The sequence below is a fragment of the Clarias gariepinus genome, chromosome 21 (genome assembly GCF_024256425.1).
Source record: "Clarias gariepinus isolate MV-2021 ecotype Netherlands chromosome 21, CGAR_prim_01v2, whole genome shotgun sequence".
NCBI lineage: Eukaryota > Metazoa > Chordata > Actinopteri > Siluriformes > Clariidae > Clarias > Clarias gariepinus.
This window is the reverse complement of record NC_071120.1, coordinates 19,494,088-19,517,249: the sequence shown is the minus strand read 5'-3', so window position 1 is coordinate 19,517,249 and position 23,162 is coordinate 19,494,088. Positions and strand designations below refer to the sequence as shown.

Genomic DNA, 23,162 nt, shown 5'->3' with positions numbered 1-23,162 from the left:
TGTGTTCTGTTATACTGCAGAAATGAAAGTCATGGTTTCATGCCAGTGGTTATGGCTGTAGACGAGAGTAAGTTGTGCCAACCTGGCAACCCACAATTCCAGCTGTAATTCCATTGGCACCTAGTGAAGTCGAGTGCTTTCCTGAAGGGATCCATTCATGCAAGCCTTCCAAACCGCTTGCTGCTATGAAAGTGCATCTGATCATGAAATTCGAATGTGGCTTTAATCTTGTACAAATCTCAAGCCTTCTTTATTTGTTTGTTTGTTCATTTGTTTTTGGGTTCACAAACTTTTAACTGTTTCTCTCAGTTTTATTATGAGTTTTACTCAATTGCAGTCTCTGTGTGCATAGAGTTTGTATGTTCACCACATGCTTGGTGGGTTTACTCCAGGTGCTCTGGTTTCCTTCCACAGCCCAAAGACATGCAGATTAGGCTAATTGGTGTTCCCAAATTGCACGAAGTGTGTGAATGAATGTGTGAGTGTGTATATATCTATATGTGTGTGTGCCCTGATGGATTGGTACTCTGTCCTGCTCTAAGTCTCCTGGGATAGGCTCCAGGCCCCCCGTGACCCTGTACACAGGATAAAGCTGTACAGATGATGATGATTACACTGTCCTAGCAGATGTTGCTGGCATTCAGCAGGCATTATGACATACTTGACATAGCAAAATCTAAATGAATTGCATATAGATGTAGCCTAGGAGCATTTATGAGAAAAAAGGTTTTGACTGTGCCACCTACCACCTTGACATACAGTACATAGGAATATTTCATGAAGAATGGAAGCGCATTTTATCATAGGAAAATAATATATATATATATATATATATATATATATATATATATATATATATAATATATTCTGATACTGTAGTCGGTAGTTGATTTGCCTTCCACAGAAATTTGCCAGTGAGTACAATTTGTTATTAACTACAACAAATTCTAAAGGTTCATTTAGAGTAACATCATAAATCATTAATAGCAACTTTGAACATTGGTTCCCCTAAGAACCTTTTTTTATTAATAAGACAACTTGACATGTTAAAAAAAGAAATGCAGTCATAAAGACTCTACCTTTATACACCAACTTTGAAGCCTCCTTTCATAAATGTTTAAAAAGTTAGACATGTTCTGATGGATATCTGAACAGTTGTTGATTCCAGTGAGAAAATCCCTTAACAAATATCACAAGCGGTGTTGTAAAACCCTTAATTGGCCTTTATCTCTACTAATTGTATCATCAAAGTCTGCCATCATCCAATATTTGAACACACCCACAACATTAAAGATGATTCAGCTAGACAGCATGTTTATTGTCTGTTATTATTAGAGAGGGGAAACACATCAGGCTTTGTGTGCGAGGTTTCACCTGGACCAAAAAGGAATACAACTGTAGGACAACTTACTCACTCATTGGACTGTATGTCTATACCGCTTTATGCAGTGGGAGGCCTGGAGGCACGAGGCGGGGTATCCGTTGCAGAGCACAGCGGATACACACAGATTCACAAACCACGGCCGAGAACATGAATTAGTCTAATCTGCATGTCTTTGGACTGTGGGAGGGAACATACAAACTCCATGCACACAGACCTGAGTCGGGAATCGAACCCAGATCCTGGAGGTGCAGGGCGATAAATCAATTTCACCAGACCAACAAAGCTGGGTTAAGTCATTAATGATCATGAAACTGCCTAGGAAGAGTTATTAGACATCACATTTCTGCTTGTATAGTTTTTAGAGTGTAGTTTTTCTTTTACAAAAGATTGTCAGTCAACATTAAATAACAAGCCAAAGGATAATTCGAGGCAGCATGGTGGCTTAGTGTCTTCGTCTTCGTATCTTAGTCTTCTTTCACCCGCCTAAAGTCTGTGTGCATGGATGGAGTACATGGAGTTTGCATGTTCTCCCTGTAAAGCTCCCTGTAAAACCCAAATTGCCTGTAGTGTGTGAGTGTGTAACCCACCACATGCCCTAAGTCCCCTGGGATAGGCTCCAGGGCCCCTGCATCCATGTATAAAGGATAAAGTGAGTGAGTGAGGATCTCATGACAGAAAAGGCATTTTGCGTAAATAATTAATGCTGTATGTTTTGAGATAAAATAAAATATTTTTTGAATGATTTTGTGATCTGTTCCTGAATATTTTTGGAGAAAATAATTTGTGCTTGCTTCCTCTAACCCAGAGGCTGGCAACCAGCAGCTCCCGAGCCACACACAGCTCTTCATCTCAACATTAGTGGCTCCCAGCCTTGTCACAAAAAGCTGAAAGTGAAAAACATTTTACATTTTGCTGTTATTATTATTATTGTAAGCCTAAAGTCATTCGGGATGAATGAAAGAAAGTGAGCAGTTTTAGAATTGATGCAAAAAGCAGAGCAGAAGTGAAAGTAGATTTTAGTAATGAATAAAAACTCCGTTACTTCTGTTAGTTTTGAGGCAGCTCAGAAGATACTGTACAGTAGGAAGAGCTATTTACATACTGTGAATCAAAAAAAGGATTACTCATTACACTATCAAGTAGCTATTCTGAGACAAGTAGTATCCTTCCCTTTGAACTGACTGTCAAAGACAGGGCCATAACGGGGGCAACAAACATTCCCAGCCTCTGTTCCATCATACTGTTGCTCGTAATAAGATCATGCAACTATCCGGGTATGTGAACACTAACGAGTCAAATCAAGAAATCATTGAGTTGATTGTGATAAAAGGGGAAAGATGTTAGAGAGGCTGTTATGAACTTTTTTAAAGCTAAAGCATACAGGAGCTACATGGTGCCAGTGATTACAGATGGGGCACATGGTATGAGAGCGACACAAAAATGGATTGTCCAAAAATGGACTACAGAACTCATCGGATTGAGAGCTGCTCATGTTTTACTGCATCTTGCACTAAGCTGCACCGTGCACACAAACTTTCCATCCCTAAGTGATGAACCTGATCTTTCTCAAGGTGAACAAAATAATAGCAGTAGGCTTAAACCACTGACCATACAGACTATACAGTACATTTCTAGATGAGGTTGGTGCCACATATCGGCAGCTCGTGCTCCGTAACGACATCTGGTGCATGTCCACAGGTTTGCCGCTTGTGCAAAACATGTGAAATCCTTCTTGCAAGTTAAAGGTCAAGGATCTCAATAGGTTTGAATTTTTGTTGCACTTCATGTTGGTTATACTGCAACAAGACTTGAACATGCTGAATAAAAGCTGCTCGAATGTGTTCTTGTCGACAGTGTTGGCGAGAGATGTATGCCAGAAAGACGTGCTTTCTCACTTTCATGCACTCCCAGGGAGAGTTCTAATCAAGCTTTGTGCACTGGTGCGCAGTCATGTTGGAACTTGTGTGTGGAGTCGGGCTCGGCCCCTTACTTCAAATGAAAGGAACTCTTAATGCTTCAGCATATCAAGACATTTTGGACAATTTCATGCTCCCAACTTTGTGGGAACAGTTTGGCGATGGCCCCCTTCCTGTTCCAACATGACCGTGCACCAGTGCATAAAGCAAGGTTTATAGAACTATCGCTATGGATTAAGAAATGGATGTTACTCAGGTTCATATGCATGTGAAGGCAATATACATAGTGGAGCTACTCAATTTCTAAGCAAGCATAGACTCAAATTCTTAGAATGTACAAACTTGTTATGAAGACTGCTCACCAAATCCCGCCAGAGAAAATCCATTTTCTCTGTTTTCTCCACAGGTTGGCCATTTGGAAGCATGGTTTGCAAAATGAGTGGTATGGTCCAGGGCATATCTGTCTCTGCCTCTGTCTTTACTCTGGTTGCTATTGCCGTTGACAGGTAATCTGATTTTCCATCTTATATGTTTGTATGTTTTTTTTTATTATTTTTTATTATTTTTATTTCTTACTTTGGCCATCAATCTATACACTACAAGCCACAAAATGAGGGCACGCTGTTAAAAGAAGAAGGCAAATTATGATTTTGGTAGATGGCAGATGAGGTTGATGAAAGGTAGCCCTAACTGAAGAGCAGCCCTCTTGAAGTATATCCAGTATAGGTTTTGTAAAATGATAATACAAAATTGAACTCTTAGGGCTTAAATCTATGAACTAAATTGGACAGAATACATATAATTAGCTAGCTAAAAGCATCACTACAGTAGCAGAGTTCTTCTAAGGAAGGTCAGGGTCAGAATTGTGCACAGGATTAATGCATCCAATACATATTTGTTTAGTTTACCTGGACTGAGAATAGCACTAAATAATAATAATAATAATAATAATTATAATAATAACTAGAGAGGTACATTTCCTGAAGAAAATGTGAGTGGTGCTTGCCGTGGCGAAACTCTGGCCCTCCATATCTCTACGACAATGGGATCTTGATAGCAACATGCTAATATAGCTAGCATCAAGATAGCACCATGCTAATCAGCTAAACATCATGCTAATTACACTAGCATGATGCTAGGAACATTCTATACATGTTATTAGCGAAAAGTTAGCATAATGCTAGCGACATGCTAATAGCGTTAGCATCATGCTAACGATGTGCTGATGAAATTAGCATAACACTAGCAAGATGCTAATTTTGTTAGCATCATGCTAGCAAAATGCTAATCGGGTTAGCATCATGCTAACAGCATGCTAATGAGGGTGCTAGGGGGCGTGGCTTATGAGCATAATGATAAATGCAAAAGTGTGTCTCTACGACAGTCGGTTCCACAGTTAAATCAATTTTAAGTCTGTGGGTGGTTAATTGCCCCCTGCGGGGGCAATTAACCACCCACCCCTTAGAAAAGTCACAGCACCCCGTTCCCGAAGATGGGCCGCACGGTTTGACACCTCACTCATGGGACTCAGTCAAAGTTGGACTCAATGTTAAGTCTGTGGGTGGTTAATTGCCCCCTGCGGGGGCAATTAACCACCCACCCCTTTCACCAGTCAGAGCACCCTACTCCCGAATAAGCCGCACGGTTTGACACCTCATTCATGGGTCTACGACGAACGGTGCAAGACTCAGTCAAAGTTGTTCTCAGTGTTAAGTCTGTGGGTGGTTAATTGCCCCCTGCGGGGGCAATTAACCACCCACCCCTTCCAACAGTCAAAGCACCCCACTCCCGAATAAGCTGCACGGTTTGACACCTCATTCATGGGTCTACGACGAACGGTGCAAGACTCAGTCAAAGTTGTTCTCAGTGTTAAGTCTGTGGGTGGTTAATTGCCCCCTGCGGGGGCAATTAACCACCCACCCCTTCAAACAGTCAAAGCACCCTACTCCCGAATAAGCCGCACGGGTTGACACCTCATTCATGGGTCTACGACGAACGGTGCGGCACTAGTAATTTTTTAAAATTCCCATTATAAGTCAATGGGCAAAGTTGCCAAAATCCCCATTCAAATTCTATGGGGCAACTTTGGGGACCCCTCTTGCCCCGGGGGTCGAACGTATCCCCTTGTGCGGGTTATCTTCTGACACAGGTTGCAAACCTCTTCAAATGTTGTAAATTTCACGTTTCTACAAAATCCCCTCTCTGCGCTACAAGCCGTCAAAGTTGGCCTCAATGTTAAGTCTATGGGACTTTTCGGGGCGGTTAATTGCCCCCTGCGGGGGCAATTAACCACCCACCCCTTAGAAAAGTCATAGCACCCCATTCCCGATTAGGCCGCACGATTTGACACCTCATTCATGGGTCTACGACAAACGGTGCGGGACTAGTTACGCGCCGAACTTTTGTCCGGAAGAATAATAATAATAAAAACTAGAGAGGTACATTTCCTGAAGAAAATGTGAGTGGTGCTTGCCGTGGCGAAACTCTGGCCCTCCATATCTCTACGACAATGGGATCTTGATAGCAACATGCTAATATAGCTAGCATCAAGCTAGCACCATGCTAATCAGCTAAACATCATGCTAATTACACTAGCATGATGCTAGGAACATTCTATACATGTGATTAGCGAAAAGTTAGCATAATGCTAGCGACATGCTAATAGCGTTAGCATCATGCTAGCGATGTGCTGATGAAATTAGCATAACGCTAGCAAGATGCTAATTTTGTTAGCATCATGCTAGCAAAATGCTAATCGTGTTAGCATCATGCTAACAGCATGCTAATGAGGGTGCTAGGGGGCGTGGCTTATGAGCATGATGATAAATGCAAAAGAATGTCTCTACGACAGTCGGTTCCACAGTTAAGTCAATGTTAAGTCTGTAGGTGGTTAATTGCCCCCTGCAGGGGCAATTAACCACCCACCCCTTAGAAAAGTCACAGCACCCCGTTCCCGAAGATGGGCCGCACGGTTTGACACCTCACTCATGGGACTCAGTCAAAGTTGGTCACAATGTTAAGTCTGTGGGTAGTTAATTGCCCCCTGCGGGGGCAATTAACCACCCACCCCTCAGAAAAGTCACAGCATCCTGTTCCCGAAAATGGGCCGCACAGTTTAACACCTCACTCATGGTACTCGGTCAAAGTTGGTCTCAATGTTAATTCTGTGGGTGGTTAATTGCCCCCTGCGGGGGCAATTAACCACCCACCCCTTCGAACAGTCAGAGCACCCTACTCCCGAATAAGCCGCACGGTTTGACACCTCATTCATGGGTCTACGACGAACGGTGCGGGCCTCAGTCAAAGTTGTTGTCAGTGTTAAGTCTGTAGGTGGTTAATTGCCCCCTGCGGGGGCAATTAACCACCCACCCCTTTCAACAGTGAGAGTACCCTACTCCCGAATGAGCCGCACGGTTTGACACCTCATTCATGGGTCTACGACGAACGGTGCAAGACTCAGTCAAAGTTGTTCTCAGTGTTAAGTCTGTAGGTGGTTAATTGCCCCCTGCGGGGGCAATTAACCACCCACCCCTTCGAACAGTCAAAGCACCCTACTCCCGAATAAGCCGCATGGGTAGACACCTGATTCATGGGTCTACGACGAACGGTGCGGCACTAGTAATTTTTTTAAATCCCCATTATAAGTCAATGGGCAAAGTCGCCAAAATCCCCATTCAAATTCTATGGGGCAACTTTGGGGACCTCTCTTGCCCCGGGGGTCGAACTTATCCCCCTGTGCCGGGTATCTTCTGACACAGGCTGCAAACCTCTTCAAATCTGGTAAGTTTGATGTCTCTACAAAATTCACTCTCTGCGCTATAATCCGTCAAAGTTGGTCTCAATGTTAAGTCAATGGGATTTTTGGGCCGGTTAATTGCCCCCTGCGGGGGCAATTAACCGCCCACCCCTTATAAAAGTCATAGCACCCCATTCCCGTATAGGCCGCACGATTTGACACCTCACCCATGGGTCTACGACAAACGGTGCGAGACTAGTTACGCGCCGAACTTTTGTACGGAAGAAGAATAATAATAACTAGAGAGGTACATTTCCTGAAGAAAATGTGAGTGGTGCTTGCCGTGGCGAAACTCTGGCCCCTCGTATCTCTATGAAAATGGGATCTTATCATTAAGTTAGTAAATTTTTAAAGATGTTGATAGCAACATGCTAATATAGCTAGCATCATGCTAATCAGCTAAACATCATGCTAATTACACTAGCATGATGCTAGGAACATTCTATACATGTTATTAGCGAAAAGTTAGCATAATGCTAGCGACATGCTAATAGCGTTAGCATCATGCTAGCGATGTGCTGATGAAATTAGCATACCGCTAGCAAGATGCTAATTTTGTTAGCATCATGCTAGCAAAATGCTAATCGCGTTAGCATCATGCTAACAGCATGCTAATGAGGGTGCTAGGGGGCGTGGCTTATGAGCATGATGATAAATGCAAAAGAGTGCCTCTACGACAGTCGGTTCCACAGTTAAATCAATGTTAAGTCTGTGGGTGGTTAATCGCCCCCTGCGGGGGCGATTAACCACCCACCCCTTAGAAAAGTCACAGCACCCCGTTCCAGAAGATGGGCCGCACGGTTTGACACCTCACTCATGGGACTCAGTCAAACTTGGTCTCAATGTTAAGTCTGTGGGTGGTTAATTGCCCCCTGCGGGGGCAATTAACCACCCACCCCTTCAAACAGTCAAAGCAGCCTACTCCCGAATAAGCCGCACGGTTTGACACCTCATTCATGGGTCTACGACGAACGGTGCAAGACTCAGTCAAAGTTGTTCTCAGTGTTAAGTCTGTGGGCGGTTAATTGCCCCCTGCGGGGGCAATTAACCACCCACCCCTCAGAAAAGTCACAGCACCCTGTTCCCGAAAATGGGCCGCACAGTTTGACACCTCACTCATGGTACTCGGTCAAAGTTGGTCTCAATGTTAAGTCTGTGGGTGGTTAATTGCCCCCTGCGGGGGCAATTAACCACCCACCCCTTCGAACAGTCAGAGCCCCCTACTCCCGAATAAGCCGCACGGTTTGACACCTCATTCATGGGTCTACGACGAACGGTGCGGGACTCAGTCAAATTTGTTGTCAGTGTTAAGTCTGTGGGTGGTTAATTGCCCCCTGCGGGGGCAATTAACCACCCACCCCTTCAAACAGTCAAAGCAACCTACTCCCGAATAAGCCGCACGGGTTGACACCTCATTCATGGGTCTACGACGAACGGTGCGGCACTAGTAATTTTTTAAAATTCCCATTATAAGTCAATGGGCAAAGTTGCCAAAATCCCCATTCAAATTCTATGGGGCAACTTTGGGGACCCCTCTTGCCCCGGGGGTCGAACGTATCCCCTTGTGCGGGGTATCTTCTGACGCAGGTTGCAAACCTCTTCAAATGTTGTAAATTTCACGTTTCTACAAAATCCCCTCTCTGCGCTACAAGCCGTCAAAGTTGGCCTCAATGTTAAGTCTATGGGACTTTTCGGGGCGGTTAATTGCCCCCTGCGGGGGCAATTAACCACCCACCCCTTAGAAAAGTCATAGCACCCCATTCCCGATTAGGCCGCATGATTTGACACCTCATTCATGGGTCTACGACAAACGGTGCGGGACTAGTTACGCGCCGAACTTTTGTCCGGAAGAATAATAATAATAACTAGAGAGGTACATTTCCTGAAGAAAATGTGAGTGGTGCTTGCCGTGGCGAAACTCTGGCCCTCCATATCTCCACGACAATGGGATCTTGATAGCAACATGCTAATATAGCTAGCATCAAGCTAGCACCATGCTAATCAGCTAAACATCGTGCTAATTACACTAGCATGATGCTAGGAACATTCTATACATGTTATTAGCGAAAAGTTAGCATAATGCTAGCGACATGCTAATAGCGTTAGCATCATGCTAGCGATGTGCTGATGAAATTAGCATAACGCTAGCAAGATGCTAATTTTGTTAGCATCATGCTAGCAAAATGCTAATCGCGTTAGCATCATGCTAACAGCATGCTAATGAGGGTGCTAGGGGGCGTGGCTTATGAGCATGATGATATATGCAAAAGAGTGTCTCTACGACAGACGGTTCCACAGTTAAATCAATGTTAAGTGTGTGTGTGGTTAATTGCCCCCTGCGGGGGCAATTAACCACCCACCCCTTAGAAAACTCACAGCACCCCATTCCCGAAGATGGGCCGCACGGTTTGACACCTCACTCATGGGACTCAGTCAAAGTTGGTCTCAATGTTAAGTCTGTGGGTGGTTAATTGCCCCCTGCGGGGGCAATTAACCACCCACCCCTTCAAACAGTCAAAGCACCCTACTCCCAAATAAGCCGCACGGTTTGACACCTCATTCATGGGTCTACGACGAACGGTGCAAGACTCAGTCAAAGTTGTTCTCAGTGTTAAGTCTGTGGGCGATTAATTGCCCCCTGCGGGGGCAATTAACCACCCACCCCTCAGAAAAGTCACAGCACCCTGTTCCCGAAAATGGGCCGCACAGTTTGACACCTCACTTATGGTACTCGGTCAAAGTTGGTCTCAATGTTAAGTCTGTGGGTGGTTAATTGCCCCCTGCGGGGGCAATTAACCACCCACCCCTTCAAACAGTCAGAGCACCCTACTCCCGAATAAGCCGCACGGTTTGACACCTCATTCATGAGTCTACGATGAACGGTGCGGGACTCAGTCAAAGTTGTTGTCAGTGTTAAGTCTGTGGGTGGTTAATTGCCCCCTGCGGGGGCAATTAACCACCCACCCCTTCAAACAGTCAAAGCACCCTACTCCCGAATAAGCCACACGGGTTGACACCTCATTCATGGGTCTACGACGAACGGTGCGGCACTAGTAATTTTTTTTAATTCCCATTATAAGTCAATGGGCAAAGTCACCAAATTCCCCATTCAAATTCTATGGGGCAACTTTGGGGACCTCTCTTGCCCCGGGGGTCGAACTTATCCCCCTGTGCCGGGTATCTTCTGACACAGGCTGCAAACCTCTTCAAATGTGGTAAATCTGACGTCTCTACAAAATTCACTCTCTGCGCTATAATTCGTCAAAGTTGGTCTCAATGTTAAGTCAATGGGATTTTTAGGGCGGTTAATTGCCCCCTGCGGGGGCAATTAACCGCCCACCCCTTATAAAAGTCATAGCACCCCATTCCCGTATAGGCCGCACGATTTGACACCTCACTCAGGGGTCTACGACAAACGGTGCGGGACTAGTTACGTGCCAAACTTTTGTACGGAAGAATAATAAAAATAATAAAAATAACTAGAGAGGTACATTTCCTGAAGAAAATGTGAGTGGTGCTTGCCGTGGCGAAACTCTGACCCTCCATATCTCTACGACAATGGGATCTTGATAGCAACATGCTAATATAGCTAGCATCAAGCTAGCACCATGCTAATCAGCTAAACATCATGCTAATTACACTAGCATGATGCTAGGACCATTCTATACATGTGATTAGCGAAAAGTTAGCATAATGCTAGCGACATGCTAATAGCGTTAGCATCATGCTAGCGATGTGCTGATGAAATTAGCATAAAGCTAGAAACATGCTAATTTTGGTAGCATCATGCTAGCAAAATGCTAATCGCGTTAGCATCATGCTAACAGCATGCTAATGAGGGTGCTAGGGGGCGTGGCTTATGAGCATGATGATAAATGCAAAAGAGTGTCTCTACGACAGTCGGTTCCACAGTTGAATCAATGTTAAATCTGTGGGTGGTTAATTGCCCCCTGCGGGGGCAATTAACCACCCACCCCTTAGAAAAGTCACAGCACCCCGTTCCCGAAGATGGCCTGCACGGTTTGACACCTCACTCATGGGACTCGGGCAAAGTTGGTCTCAATGTTAAGTCTGTGGGTGGTTAATTGCCCCCTGCGGGGGCAATTAACCACCCACCCCTTCAAACAGTCAAAGCAGCCTACTCCCGAATAAGCCGCACGGTTTGACACCTCATTCATGGGTCTACGACGAACGGTGCAAGACTCAGTCAAAGTTGTTCTCAGTGTTAAGTCTGTGGGTGGTTAATTGCCCCCTGCGGGGGCAATTAACCACCGACCCCTCAGAAAAGTCACAGCACCCTGTTCCCGAAAATGGGCCGCACAGTTTGACACCTCACTCATGGTACTCGGTCAAAGTTGGTCTCAATGTTAAGTCTGTGGGTGGTTAATTGCCCCCTGCGGGGGCAATTAACCACCCACCCCTTCGAACAGTCAGAGCACCCTACTCCCGAATAAGCCGCACGGTTTGACACCTCATTTATGGGTCTACGACGAACGGTGCGGGACTCAGTCAAAGTTATTCTCAGTGTTAAGTCTGTGGGTGGTTAATTGCCCCCTGCGGGGGCAATTAACCACCCACCCCTTCCAACAGTCAGAGCACCCTACCCCCAAATAAGCCGCACGGGCTGACACCTCATTCATGGGTCTATGACGAACGGTGCGGCACTAGTAATTTTTTTTAATTCCCATTATAAGTCAATGGGCAAAGTCGCCAAAATCCCCATTCAAATTCTATGGGGCAACTTTGGGGACCTCTCTTGCCCCGGGGGTCGAACTTATCCCCCTGTGCCGGGTATCTTCTGACACAGGCTGCAAACCTCTTCAAATGTGGTAAATCTGACGTCTCTACAAAATTCACTCTCTGCGCTACAATCCGTCAAAGTTGGCCTCAATGTTAAGTCTATGGGACTTTTCGGGGCGGTTAATTGCCCCCTGCGGGGGCAATTAACCACCCACCCCTTAGAAAAGTCATAGCACCCCATTCCCGTATAGGCCGCACGATTTGACACCTCATTCATGGGTCTACGACAAACGGTGCGGGACTAGTTACGCGCCGAACTTTTGTCCGGAAGAATAATAATAATAATAATAAAAATAATAATAATAAGTTCGCAAGATAACAGTAGTGATGCTTTGCAAGCACCACTAATAAGCCTGCAAGATAACAATAGTGATGCTTTGCAAGCACCACTAACTAGAGAGGTACATTTCCTGAAGAAAATGTGAGTGGTGCTTGCCGTGGCGAAACTCTGGCCCTCCATATCTCCACGACAATGGGATCTTGATAGCAACATGCTAATATAGCTAGCATCAAGCTAGCACCATGCTAATCAGCTAAACATCGTGCTAATTACACTAGCATGATGCTAGGAACATTCTATACATGTTATTAGCGAAAAGTTAGCATAATGCTAGCGACATGCTAATAGCGTTAGCATCATGCTAGCGATGTGCTGATGAAATTAGCATAACGCTAGCAAGATGCTAATTTTGTTAGCATCATGCTAGCAAAATGCTAATCGCGTTAGCATCATGCTAACAGCATGCTAATGAGGGTGCTAGGGGGCGTGGCTTATGAGCATGATGATATATGCAAAAGAGTGTCTCTACGACAGACGGTTCCACAGTTAAATCAATGTTAAGTGTGTGTGTGGTTAATTGCCCCCTGCGGGGGCAATTAACCACCCACCCCTTAGAAAACTCACAGCACCCCATTCCCGAAGATGGGCCGCACGGTTTGACACCTCACTCATGGGACTCAGTCAAAGTTGGTCTCAATGTTAAGTCTGTGGGTGGTTAATTGCCCCCTGCGGGGGCAATTAACCACCCACCCCTTCAAACAGTCAAAGCACCCTACTCCCAAATAAGCCGCACGGTTTGACACCTCATTCATGGGTCTACGACGAACGGTGCAAGACTCAGTCAAAGTTGTTCTCAGTGTTAAGTCTGTGGGCGATTAATTGCCCCCTGCGGGGGCAATTAACCACCCACCCCTCAGAAAAGTCACAGCACCCTGTTCCCGAAAATGGGCCGCACAGTTTGACACCTCACTTATGGTACTCGGTCAAAGTTGGTCTCAATGTTAAGTCTGTGGGTGGTTAATTGCCCCCTGCGGGGGGCAATTAACCCTACTCCCGAATAGGGTTACCCTGCGGGGGCAATTAACCACCCACCCCTTCAAACAGTCAGAGCACCCTACTCCCGAATAAGCCGCACGGTTTGACACCTCATTCATGAGTCTACGATGAACGGTGCGGGACTCAGTCAAAGTTGTTGTCAGTGTTAAGTCTGTGGGTGGTTAATTGCCCCCTGCGGGGGCAATTAACCACCCACCCCTTCAAACAGTCAAAGCACCCTACTCCCGAATAAGCCACACGGGTTGACACCTCATTCATGGGTCTACGACGAACGGTGCGGCACTAGTAATTTTTTTTAATTCCCATTATAAGTCAATGGGCAAAGTCACCAAATTCCCCATTCAAATTCTATGGGGCAACTTTGGGGACCTCTCTTGCCCCGGGGGTCGAACTTATCCCCCTGTGCCGGGTATCTTCTGACACAGGCTGCAAACCTCTTCAAATGTGGTAAATCTGACGTCTCTACAAAATTCACTCTCTGCGCTATAATTCGTCAAAGTTGGTCTCAATGTTAAGTCAATGGGATTTTTAGGGCGGTTAATTGCCCCCTGCGGGGGCAATTAACCGCCCACCCCTTATAAAAGTCATAGCACCCCATTCCCGTATAGGCCGCACGATTTGACACCTCACTCAGGGGTCTACGACAAACGGTGCGGGACTAGTTACGTGCCAAACTTTTGTACGGAAGAATAATAAAAATAATAAAAATAATAAGCCTGCAAGATAACAATAGTGATGCTTTGCAAGCACCACTAATAAGTTTGCAAGATAACAATAGTGATGCTTTGCAAGCACCACTAATAAAAATAATAAGTTCGCAAGAGAATAGTAGTGATGCTTTGCAAGCACCACTAATAATAAGTTCGCAAGAGAATAGTAGTGATGCTTTGCAAGCACCACTAATAATAAAATGTTGAGTTGCTTCAGAAAAAGCCCGAACTTGAGCCTATCTGCAAAGAGAACTTCACAAGCTTTTGCCGTCCAATTTCACCGTGCTTCATCTGCCTTGATCTTGCTTTCCAAACAATACAATGTTTTCAATGCAATTTGATATGAAACAATAATTAAGCTTAGAAAAGATTAAAAATAGATATGTGTTAGAAAAATGTGGGCGGGTATATTAAATATTAAACAGTAAATATTACTTTGTTTGCTGAGTAAAGTTCTTCTTTGATCATAAGTAAATTGTGTTTGTAAATGGACAATTTCCTTACAAAAATGTCATTCTTTACATTCCCCTTACTAATACACCTATTAAAAACACATCTTCCAAAGTGGGCTTTACATGGTTTAAGGCAGCCCTTTTAAAGTCTAAGTATAGGTTTTGTAAAATGATAATACAAAATTTAACTCTTGGGGTTTAAATCTAAGAATACATTAGACAGAATATATATAATTAGCTAATTAAAAGCATCACTACAGTAGCAGAGTCCTACCTAAGCAAGGTCGGGGTCAGAATGGTGTACGGATTAATGCATCCAATACATATTTGTTTAGTTCTCCACGCAGACTCAGATAAAGGTTTCCCTTTTGGAATAGCACTGAATAAATTAAGGATGTACCATGTACCAGTTCTTAAAATGAACCTGCAGTTGTCCAGATGATGCAGCATGGAAGTTCATGTCCATCAACAGAGTCCTTCTTGTGATGGCTACAGTGGGTTTAAAATAGGGTTGATGAGATTTTTCCAAATCGATAATGAGTCTGGAAAGCATCCGATAATGAGTTTAGATAAGCTACTTTCAGCTTCCATGCACTTCTCAAAACTAGCTGATTGAGAGTGAAGTGATGTTCAACTCTGGGCGCACTGATTAAGACAGAATTCACTACGCCAAATTGCGTGGATTGCACGGACAAAAATAACTGCACGAGTGGGTGCAATTTGTCAGAATTCCTTTGTGAATAGAAGGGATGGGATTTAAAGAAATAACAGTTTTTTTGCAAGAACTAAGTGTTCCCACAATATTCCTAAGTTATATTAAGAGCTAAAATGCTGCTTAATATTTCTTGGACAATATGCCGTTATTGCTGTGAGTTTTTTACAGAAAAACGCAACAAATCACAGAATAGAAACCAAATCAGCTGTAAATCTACCCATTTTATCAAACCTACCCATGTGACGTCGAGTCAAGTCAAGTCAATTACTGTAGGCTTTTATTGTTATTTCAACCACATACAGTTCAGTACACAGTGAAACGAAACAATGTTCCTCCAGGACCACGGTGCTACAATACATACAACATAAACTAAGAAAAACTAACTTAGAACCTAATTAGCTGACTAGCTGAGACAAGATAGAATGACAAGACATTTAAAGGTAACAGAAAAATCGACGTTTTATACAAAAGAGACAACATAAAGTGTGCGTGTACATGGGGCACTGGTGGCTCATGGGGTATCATGGGGCACTGGTGGCTCAGTGGTAGGTGTTTCGCTTGCCATGCGTAAGGCCTGGGTTCGATTCCTAGGCAGTTCCCAACCCCCAGCCACTGGATGCAATGCTGATCCCAAGCCCAGATAAAATAGGAGGCTTGTGTCAGGAAGGGCTTTCAGCGTAAAAACCTGTGCTAAGCTTGTATGTGCAGACCGGATGGTCTGCTGTGTCGACTCCTTGCCGGAAGACCACCAACAACATACATTAATATTCTAAAACAATAAAATAATATAAAAGGCAAACCTACACTACCAGTCAAAGGTTTAGACTCACCTAATTCGCCATGGTCCTTCCTGTTTTTTATTTCTTATCACATTGTAAAACAATGCTGAAGGCATCCAAAATATGCATTAATCTTTTATGAGCAGGTGATATTGAGATGTTCTGTAAAGCCTTCATAACGGCTCTAATTTGAGGTGCTAATTGGTGATTTCTAAGGCTGGTATCTCAAATGAAGAAGTTTTGGTCTTGCTTTCCTGTGAAAGTCTTCACGAGAGCCAGTTCCATCATGGTGCTCTGTTGCAGATGTCTAAAAATAACTGACTTTATTGTTGTTTGCTGTTATTTAATTCCATATACCTAAATCCAGTATTGTTCTAGAATGTAGCTTGTGTCCAAACTTTTGCCTTTTTTTTTGGTATCATTTTTTTATCGTATAGCATTTTTTGTATATTATAGTATTTAAAATAAATACCACTACCAGGTAGGTTTCATGTGGAAGGTCCGGGTTTATTTCTCATCCAATGCCCAAGTTGTGTGCAGACTGGATGGGTCGCTGTGGCGGCCCCTCGACATGAGCAGCCAAAAAACAACAACAGCATCATAAATTCCACTACCAGAAAAAAACTTCAAAAGCAGATATCTAGTTTAGCATTCTGTGCAACACATATGTCAACAAACTCGCTGGACAGTGCCTGGAGAAGACTGTCTGTCTCATCACATCTTGAATTGTTGTACATTTCGCAACATATCGCTATGTCTGGATTCATTTATAGGTGGGATTAGGGATATAGGAATAACTTTATCTGGATTATTTTATAGGTGTCAGATTTACCAGGCTGTGGGTTTTTTATATGCCTTTAAATATTTTTTTTCTTTTCACATCTTGAACAGCATCTATACATTTTTATGGTGGTACCATTTGAAAAAACCTCTCTCTCTCTCTTTGTCTGTGTGTTTAGCATTGCATCCTCGTTTGCTTCCGCTAGACTGTGGATCATGATATCATGTGCTGATCTCATAATTGCATTCTGCATATCGACCTCCCATCTGAATCATTTGCATTTACATCGTCTGTTAAAGTTTATATCTTTCCAAGGTGAGATGTTAATATGATTTTGCTTACAAAATGCGATAAACAAAATTTGTTTTGGATTTGCTTTTATTCCGTCAAAAGATTTTTCTCAAGCGCACAAGGTTGTCCTTATGTGTCTCACGATAAGGTTCCAACAAATCTTACATTTGAAAAGCACTTTGTTTCCTTTTTTTAGATGCTTTAAGCTTCAGGCAAAACCCAACCACTGAATGCAGCCCATCCATAAAGCGTCAATCACATCGCTTCTTTCTTTGGTCCAGTGGTGATGGTGATGTCTGGGCTGCCAGATGGGACGAAAGAGTATTTCCGTGGCATCAATAACCGCAAAATGAGGAGAGTGCCACAAATTAGGACACTACTCACTTGTCTGGTGCAGCAGCTGCCTTTTATATCACGTCACCATGTGCAGGAGAGCAGATAATCATCTGTCTCTCTCCAGCCATTTTGCATGCTTTTGTTGCCAACTTTGGCATCATACAGTATATGCTCACATACATGTAGGTCATTTTGGATGGTGCAATGCATATAATAGAAGGAAGCAGTTACCATGACGACTAAAAGTACCTGGCATTCCTTAAAAGTATTAAAACACGTATAGGAGAAAATCTGCTGTTGGTCCATGTGGTGCAGAAAAAAGTGAGACAAAAAAGAAAGTCTCTGCTGTCTGACGAGACACCACAAAGTGTAAAAAAATAATTGATTTTATTTAAGCAGGCTGCAGGTGAGGATGAGGAGAGTGGTAGAGAGGGAGAAGCATCAAAGAGGTGTGAGCAGAGAGCAGGTGCTGTATCGCGCTTACCTGCTATGTGCTGCACACCAGTGAAATAAACTTACTAAAGAACAAAATGTTTTCATTAACCTTGTGGTTTTAAAGACCAGATTCCAGCTGTTAGGGCACAAATGTTTAGAAAAGCTGTGTTTCTTAAAAAAATTAATAAATAAATAATTAATAGGAATTAACTTCGACAGTAAACCAGCAAAATAAACAGTCATTTTATTACTCTTTTTGTAGAAGAAATCGGTAAAAACTTATTCAACAGTCCACGCCGTATCAGCCATAACATTATGACCACCCGCCTAATATGGAGTAGGTCCCCTTTTTGCAACCATAACAGTGATGCACTGTGTATTCTGACACCTTTCTATCACAACCTTTTCCGGAATTTAATCTACACTAGCGCTTCTGTTGGATCGGACTACACGGGCCAGACTCCCTGTCGCTTAAATTGAGGAAAAGGTTATTGCTGGTTCCATAATGTTATGGCAGATCAGTGTACTGTACAAAAAGTGCACTTTGTAAGAAGGAGTTAGGGTTAGGGTTTTTAGCCCTATAGGGTTTTGAAATATTTGAAACGATGCTGATAATAGAAGCACCTTGCACCTCCAGGTTCCGGGTTCGAGTCTCACCTCGGGGTCTGTGTGCTTAGAGTCTGCATGTTCTCCATGTGCTTGGTGGGTTTCCTCCAGGTGCTTCAGTTTATTAGGCTCTAAATACATTATAACACGGTATAGATGATAGTTACAGTAGTGAGTGATTTCTGTTTGATCGTTTTTTCATGTATTTTTTCTCTTTTATAATGTATGATTCTTTAAACGCCAAGCATGAGTCGTTTATCAGCAAGTTCCAGGGCCACTTTTTTTTGGCAGTCTGGCCCTGCTCAACATCACTATCTACAAAATGAGAAACATGCAGCATGAGAGACACAATCAGGCCACTGTTGAGGTGACAGCCTTTTATAATGCAAAAGGGTAGATGATTATTCCTCTTCAGCTGCACTGCAATTCTCAGCTCTGACCTGCAAACATATGCTTCCTGGCTATTCCCAACAATGGTCCATCTATCTATCGATCCATCTATTCAATCCAACCCATGCAATGCAATGATTTGCATTTCACACTAAGAAGCTTAACATCAGTTTCTCCCTGCCATAAAATAGTTTTTATGCTCATTTTGACCTGATTTTAAATTATAATCTCAACATTATGAAAAAGATCCGATAACTTTGTGCATTCAATATTATGTACTGTATAATATCCAAGGCCAATGCATCTCCTGAAGTCATGCTTAATACTTAATGTCATCTAGAGAAGGTGCTATGTGATAATAGCATATACACCACCCTGTTGTGATGACTGTATGCAGTTCTTAAAGAGGGGGTGGAATGTTTCTTTTTAAAAGGCTAAATCTCTCACTTTTCTAAATAAGGAACAACACCAAGACCTACTTTCAGATAAACGGCCAAGAAGAAAAAAGGAAAACAAGTAAGCAGTTGACCACGCTGCACGAATACTGTATAAATAATAGATGTAATCTTTTTTTTGTAATCTTTCCTTTTTTCCAATTTCCAGAATCATCCATTTTAGTCCAAAAAAAAAAAAAAAAACCCAACCCACTCCAGTAGCATCTACTAAATCTGAAATCGCACAAACTACTCATTGAACGACTATATTTCACCTCTAAGGCTTCCTCTTTAAAAGATAAGTATTAAGGCAGGACATAAATGCAGACTGTATTAAATATATCAGGGTTAAAAGAAGTAAACCTGGTCTAGGATGATAATAGGATAAAACTTTTGTTAATCAAAACACACAGTTTTATACAGAACAACTAATCGAAGAGGGTTTTTTTTGTGATCCAAGTGAAAAATGAGTTTATGATTGACAGGACAATAGTGACAAAAAAAACTAATTGGGATGATGTTGTGCAGCACAGTGCCGTAGTGGTTAGCACAGTCACTGGCCTTGCCAAGGTCCGGGTTCGATTCCCAGTTCGTGGTCTGTGTGCATGGAGTTTTCATGTTCTTCCTGTGCTTGGTGGGTTTCCTCACAGTACTCCGGTTTCCTCCCACAGTCCAAACACAGACAGATTAAGCTAATTGGCGTTCCTACATTGCCTGTTATGTGTAAACAAGCATGTGTGCCCTAGAATAGATTGGCCCATCCCTAGTCCAGGGTGTACTCCGCCTCATGCCCCAAGTCTCCTGAGATAGGCTCAGGCGCTCCGTGACCCAGTAGACAAGATAAAGCATTATAGCCGATGATGTTGATGATGATCTAGTTATTTGGATAGAATTTTTTTTAAGTCTGTATTAATAATTTTGTTGATTCCACATTACTATAAGGATTATATGCAAAATGTAAGGTTGTAGGTAGTTCTCTGGTTAATGTATCCAGATACAACGAATCAGACCTTTTTAGTTAGTATTTTTAATTGACATAAGTTGATAAGCCGATGGGAGTGTAGAAATCAGCCCTAGCTGTGGAGCTAATTTGACTCTACAGTATATTGCTGTTTCTTAGATAGCTGGTGTTCCTCCCACGCTTGGGAACACAAACCCTTTTGAGCACCATACAAAACTCCCACTGGTGTAGCTGCGCTCAGTCAGATGCATTGCTTAGCTGAACACAAAGGAAAAGTGATTCGAGTGATTTTGTGGGAAACGCCAGAGATCGGAGTAATTGCAGTAACTGGAACAGGGAACAGTCTGTTTATGTATGGATGGGCGTGGCTGAAGCAGTGACGAAAATTCTTCCTCCGTTGATAAAAAAAGGCTTCTGTTAAACTTTTGCTGTACACTATATTTAGCGAGTTTTCCAAACTACAGACAACTTTGTTTCGATTCAGCGGTGGTATGATCCTACCTGCTTTTCTGTAAATCATTCTGATTCCCTGTTACAAAAGGTAATGCATCAAGGTAATGCGATCAATGCAATCGTGTAAACAAATTTCAAGCTTTCAACCTATTTCCTGGGGATTTAAAATCTTTTTGTTTGTTTGTTTTTTTATGTTTTTTAGGAATGACTAATTTCCCTGGACAAACCAGTAACTGCTCAGTGCCGACAACCTCAATTATCCAAAATGCTTTTACTCGAGAGATATTTACTCATAATTACTCGCTAATAATGAAGCCCAGAAAACTCCTACCATCCTGAAGCAGGTTTGTCAAAGAAAAAGCTTGTTGGCTTAGGAATAAAGTGGCATCCTCTGGAACAACAGTACATTTATGGCATTTGGCAGACAATCTTATTCAGAGCAACTTACACTTATGAGCAGTTTAGGGTTAAGGGCCTTGCTCAAGGGCACAACAGTGGCAGCTTGGTGGTGCTGGGGTTTGAACCTAGGACCTTCTAATGAGTACTGTAGTTGAATACCTTTACCACTGAGCTACCCATGCCCATGAAGCAATGCTGTATACTGTATACTGCAATACTGGTTACTGCTGTCATATAGCACTAGCATGCCTTTCAGCAAAAGAGCTGTATGATAACTTTTTTAATTGCATTTGTATAGATATGATTTGTACATTAACCAAACAGCGTTTTTGGGCTATTTTGAGGCACACTGTAAACATGTGGTTAGTTACATTTAAATAGAAAATATTACTTATAGTTTACACTAGCATTAGTACTCCTCATTGACGAGTAAAGAGTTTTTAGAATTATTTAAAAGGTTAAAGTTGAAAATTAGATGATCAGCGTCTGGCACATAACTGCTCTGCCATTCCCTTCGGCTCAGCATTTTGATTAGAATTATGGTGCAATGTTTATTTTTCATAGTGTAAGTACCATTTTTTTTTAGAGTGAGTCATGCATTGCGGTCGTTCCTGTATCTTGCACATTCATCGAAAAAAAAGTCAAATGCTGTTATGTAATCTGGCACAAAACTGCTTATACCATCTCTTCTACTCGTTTCAATATAATTATTGACACAAGTTTCAATTTAGGCAAATACATAAAAAGAGAGAGGTGTGTGTGTGTGTGTGTGTGTGGGAGAAGGCAAGAGAAGGAGGGGTGTGTGTGTGCGTGTGTGTGTGCGAGAAAGCAAGAGAAGGAGGGGTGTGTGTGCGTGTGTAAAGGCGAGAGGTGGATGGGTGTGTGCATGAAGGGGCACGGTGTCCAATGATACGCGCACACACATAACGACTGAAACAGAGAGAGAGAGAAAGAAAATGAGAGACTTTATTTTGCTTTACACGCGCGCACACACGTGTGTTATAAAAAACAGTATACAAGAAACGCATGCGTGATACATGATACTTGGTACTCGTAAACCAAGACTTGTTCGTTTTCCAAGTCAAAATTTATTAAAAATCTTTGCTCATCTTGCGGAACACTCGTAAACCGCGTTACTCGCAATTCAAGGTTTCACTGTATAGTAAGTTAAACTTAAACAAGTATCCATTCATCTTGTTTGAATGATTTAAAGCGAGTATGATCAGTTCACATTGTATTAATTATTATTGTATTAAAATATCTCTGAGGTTTTTTTTGCTGATAAAAGGAAATAACTAAAGGATTAAATTAACTTGACTAAGTAACATGTGGCATGATACAGTAGTGGCAGGCTTTGTCCTGAACTGAAGTAAATCCATGGAATTAAAAAATAAATAAATAAATATATATAATAATATATTATAATACATCTTAATTCATGAACGTGAAAACAATCTAAACAATATAAATAATAAACCCTAAAGCTATGATGCCACAACACTATGCCTACTGTAAGTTGAATACTGCCATTCTGCAAATAAATTTTACCTGCTTCTCCATCCTGAAACACTGCTACGAGAATTGTCTTCTTCTGAGTTCTTTAGACTAGCAATGTTTTAGTCTCAGATACTGGAATCTCAAGTTTTTTTTAAATTTTGTGTAGAATGAGATGCTTTTCTGCTCACTTTAGTTGCAAAAAACAACCTGCATGTACCCTCACTTCAGTCTATTCATTTTCTTCTGACTTCTTTCATCAACAAAGAACTGTTAGTTGCTGTCGTTGTTCATACCAGGTAGCTCAGTGGCTAAGGCATTGGACTACGTTTCAAAAGATCCCAGGTTCAAATCCCACAACCACCAAGTTGTCCGTGTTGGGCCCCTGAGCAAGGCCCTTAACCCTCAGATTTAAGCGTCTGCTAAATGCTTAAATGTAGATAGGCTACCATCCCTGCTTCCACCCAGGCAAGATGACCAGTTCTTGCTCCCATAGCTGCTAGCCAGGATGGCTTTGACGTCAATTTGCAATCATAATAAAATAGCAGCAGGAACCCTAACGTTGGATGACGTTGACGTATAGTTGTTATTAGGTCACAATATCATCCACCCGAAATATAACACTTGGATGATTTTATGACATTTAGAATTACTTGGATACAACACAACCCCAGCAACATAATATAACCTTTAC

General features: G+C 42.5%; 1 protein-coding gene across 1 annotated transcript in view; it reads left to right on the top strand.

Moving 5' to 3' along the window:
* npffr2a (neuropeptide FF receptor 2a) overlaps positions 1-23,162 on the top strand; it is a 29,848-nt gene that overhangs the window by 3,792 nt on the left and 2,894 nt on the right. Inside the window, exon 2 of the mRNA XM_053481228.1 lies at positions 3,707-3,806. Coding sequence (XP_053337203.1) covers positions 3,707-3,806 — 100 coding nt within the window. The remainder of the gene's footprint in view (positions 1-3,706; positions 3,807-23,162) is intronic.